The 3,810-nt window shown below is 56.5% G+C and overlaps 1 protein-coding gene across 1 annotated transcript in view; it reads right to left on the bottom strand.

Annotated features, from left to right (window-relative positions):
• Positions 1 to 1,379: 1,379 nt before the first annotated feature.
• The window catches only part of SNUPN (snurportin 1), a gene marked incomplete at its 5' end in the record, with an annotated part of 7,904 nt that continues 5,473 nt past the window's right edge, over positions 1,380 to 3,810 (bottom strand). Inside the window, one exon of the mRNA XM_009330116.1 lies at positions 1,380 to 1,868. Coding sequence (XP_009328391.1) covers positions 1,539 to 1,868 — 330 coding nt within the window. The remainder of the gene's footprint in view (positions 1,869 to 3,810) is intronic.

Raw genomic sequence — 3,810 nt, 5'->3', positions numbered from 1 at the left:
GGAGGGAGAGGAAAAGGCAGTCCAGGCGTTTGTCCTCTTCCCCTGGGCCAGTTCCTTCCCACGCTGAAAGAAAAAAAAACAGCCAACAAACCGACAAAAATCATCAAATAAGCAGCCGTTTGAAAGAGCCTGCAGCACGCTCGGCCACGTCCGAATGCTGCGGGGCCGGGGTGCCGTGTCCTCCCCTCCCGGGGAGGGGGAGCCGAGGCCAGCCCCCTCCCACAGCCAGCTCGGGCCGCAGTTAGGACAGTTCCTGCTGCCCGCTGCTACGATCGATAGCGGCTGCACGGCCAGATGATCGCACGCAGCCCACGCGCTTGGCACAGAAACAAGCGTTTTTCTGGGAAAAACAGGGGGTGGGAGGACAGGATAGAAGTGCCCCCGCTATCTGCGGGCAGCCATCCCCGCTCTCGGTATCTCCTCCTGGATACGGGCCCTCCTCTGGGGGGGACGGCCGGGAGGAGACTCCCCAGCGCCGTGTTCAGCCGGGTATTTCCTCTCCCCCCTCCACGGCGAGAGCGGTCCCGCTCTGGCCTCGTAATCTCCCTTTGGAAAACAACCCCGGGGACGGTGAGCTCAATCGCTTCATCCCCGCTAAAAGCGGGGAAAGGCAGCAGCCGGTGCTCGCAGAGCGGGCTCGGGCTGGGTAAGAGGGGAGGGACTGAAGCACCTCGGCGCGCAGAGGAGAATCAAACCCCTACGAGCATTCCCTCCGCTCCAGTTAGCGCCGTAACCGATTTTCCAATCCCTATTTGGGAGGCGCAGCACGCATCCACCCTTAGGTAGCAGGAAGGCGCTCAAGAATTTGTCTTTCTGAGAAACCTTTTATTTGGCGCAATCAATGCTAGCGTTTTTCAGAGCGAAACCATTCCTTCCTCCCCCCTACTGAGAAAAGCCTCGAGTACAGGGCTTCTGCCGCGCTCGCGCCGCACAAAGCTGCGCTCGGAGGCAGGGCCCGCCGCGATGCAAGGAAATTCAGTTCTTCTGAGTAACACGTGGGTGTGGAAAGCCCAGCCTCTGGATTCACAGCAGCCTGCTGCAAACTTTTTGTTACCAGAAGCGGACTGACCACAAAACTTTTCATTGAGAAGGCCTCGGTAAAGAGCCGGATCGAAGGCTGAACTGCCCCGATTTCCGGGGCCGGGGCTGCCGTCGGGGCCGGGGTTAGGAGCAGCAGCTGCACCTCGGCGGTCTGAGCGCTGTTCCTACGCTGGAGCTTTGCCAGAGGCTTTCACGGAAGCAGGGTCAGGAGCTGAACCGGGAACCCCGCGGCGTGGGGACAGATCATCTCGTTTCCCAACGCACGACTGCCTTAGCAAAGAACCAGACAATCCTGTTAAGGCCTCACAGAAGCCCGGGGGAGGAGGAGTTAAAAAAGGAAAAATCCAGCGGCACTTGGAGCCAGATATTCCGCTTTCGTGCCCTTTAAACAAAACCATCCTATCATGACCTTTGCCCCCCTTTCAGGGAGCGCGAGTGACAGTGAGAAGCAGGGAACCTTTTGCTTTCTCCTTACCCAACCGGTCCGTCCCAGCAGCCTAATTCTCCATCTGGCTCACTGCTTCGTCCCGGCCCTCCGGAGAGTTTGCTGGCTGAGGGGTAGACAAGTGTTCCAGCTCGTAATGTCCGTTCCTCGCGGCCGCCGCGCTGCTCGGGTGACCCCTTTCCGCTGCCAGCTTTTTACTCTTCTTGCTCTCAATGATCTGCTGGAGCTGACGCCCAGCGTAGTCTGGTTTGGCCGTGAGCACAGTAGCGGGCACGGCGAGCCCGAGGATTTCGGGTACCATGTAGGGCCGGAGCCAGCCCACCAGCGGGGTGCTGCCGGGGGTATAGTGGGTTTGCTTGTGATAGAAGAGAAGTCCGTCGACCTGTAAAAAAATAACAAAAAGGAGAGAGGAGCGAACGAAAGGCCGGAGCTGGAGGCTGTTGCAGGTGGGTGACAGAGCGCCAGACGACAGCGCCCCTCTCCATTTACAGGCCAAAACTACCAGCTGGATCGTTTTTCCCCTCAAGCAGCGCAATCAATAGCGGAAGGGAAAGAAGAAACCTGCAGAGCTCCTGTCCCGAAAGATCAGCGCGAGCCCAGCAACTGCCGGATGGCTTTAAATCGTCAAAGGCAAACAATTTCAGCCCGGTGTCGGCACGGACCAGCGCTTTTCCTCTAGTTGCTACGACCCCATTCTGCAGAAGAGCCATCGGGTTTCCGAATAAGGCAGCGCACAGAAAGGCCGCTTTACTGGATTAAGGTTATTTTAAATAATACATTGGGAGAGTAATTAGTCAGAGCGCACGACGCCAAGGAGCCCCGATTCGTAACGCTGCGACAGCTCTTTCAGCTGGCTTATGCAAAATAAATTCTTCACGTTTCCCAAGAGAGAACTTCTCCAGCAATCAATGACAGTTAAGGGCACTCAGGACTTCGAAGGTTTAGGCCCCAACTCTTGCGCTACTATTTCCACACTCCGCAGTATTGCAGCTGGCTGACGTTTTCCCCGCTTCCCCACCACGCCGAGGGATTTTCACCCCCCTCTTCCTGCGCTTCCCAGGGGTGTACTCTGCAGGGTTAGATCCCGCCGTCAGGCTGACTAACGCTGGAGGTGGTGCTCCTCTTAGCTCAGCCTCGCAAGCTCTTAAAAAGCCATTTGCCCACGAGTAAGAGCGGCTGAGTGGGCAGAAGGGATGAGAAAAAGAGCCCACCTCGGACCGAGTTGCTCCCAAGGCCCCTCCCCGAGCCTTCAGCCCCCAGAATATATAGGGCAGAACGGCACCTATATCGGCAGTGAGCTGAGGCACGGCTGAGCCAAGCAGATCGAGGCGGTATCTGCTACCGTGCTGGACTGCGAGCCAGGCTGAGCAAAGAGCAGCCTACGTCCATCTCCGCTCCACGGATGCTAGCCTCCAGCAGAGAGGGTAGAGCTTCTTGCACTACTCTGTCCATAGTTTTCAGTCCCTGTTCAGATCTTGCAAAGTAATCCCAGAAAAAGGGGGATTCCCGTGCTAGGAAAACATAAAACCAGAACAGTAAACATCACGATGAGCTTGTGTAACCCTCTGCATATCTAAAGTGCAAAGCTTCTCCCTCCCCCTGCCTCCCGGGAAGACTTGGGAAGAGCCAGATCCTGCGGCACCCCGGCACCACGCCTGCACATCCAGCCCATTCCTGCGGGTGTGCGGCGCTTGGCGAGCAACGGGGATTCTCCGGCACCCACAGGAATGTTTTGGTAAAGATCAGAGCCTGGAAAGGCTCCTGCCTTCCAGACCGCCCCAAAGATCTCCCCCGAGCTGGAGAATTCAAAGGAGTTCAGCCTGGTGGAGAGTTAGGTCACGTTCTTCCTTCCCCTGATTTCTCTTAAGTTACTGCAACTCCCATTTATTTAGTTTGGGGGCCGGGTCCCTACCCCGAGTCACCGCACTGACACCAGCCGCATCAGAGTAAGGGCTGACGCTGTCCCTAAACGACCGAACCTGACGAGAAACTGGCCTGGCTGGATTTCACGTTCCACGGCCATGCCTTTCAGATTTTAGGTGCTTAACGGTACGCCCACTCCTTCACACCGGGGCTTCTCAGAGACTTTGGCTCCCCCTGCCTTCGTGGAAACCTGAACGCTGTTTTACTCGCATCTGCGAGTAGGACAGTAGCTCCTAAGATCCACTCCAAAACACACTTCAAATTCAGTGCCAGTCAACTGATCCAAAGTCCACTGAATTCAGTGGAAAAAATTTCCGCTGAATATAGCGGATCGGGTCCTAACTCTAAGGTTACAGATTAACTCTGAAGACCCAGATCTGAAAGCACTGAGCACGTCTCTT

The sequence above is a fragment of the Pygoscelis adeliae genome, unplaced genomic scaffold, assembly GCF_000699105.1.
Source record: "Pygoscelis adeliae isolate BGI_AS28 unplaced genomic scaffold, ASM69910v1 Scaffold298, whole genome shotgun sequence".
Taxonomy (NCBI): Eukaryota; Metazoa; Chordata; class Aves; order Sphenisciformes; family Spheniscidae; genus Pygoscelis; species Pygoscelis adeliae.
This window is presented reverse-complemented; position numbering and strand designations above follow the sequence as displayed.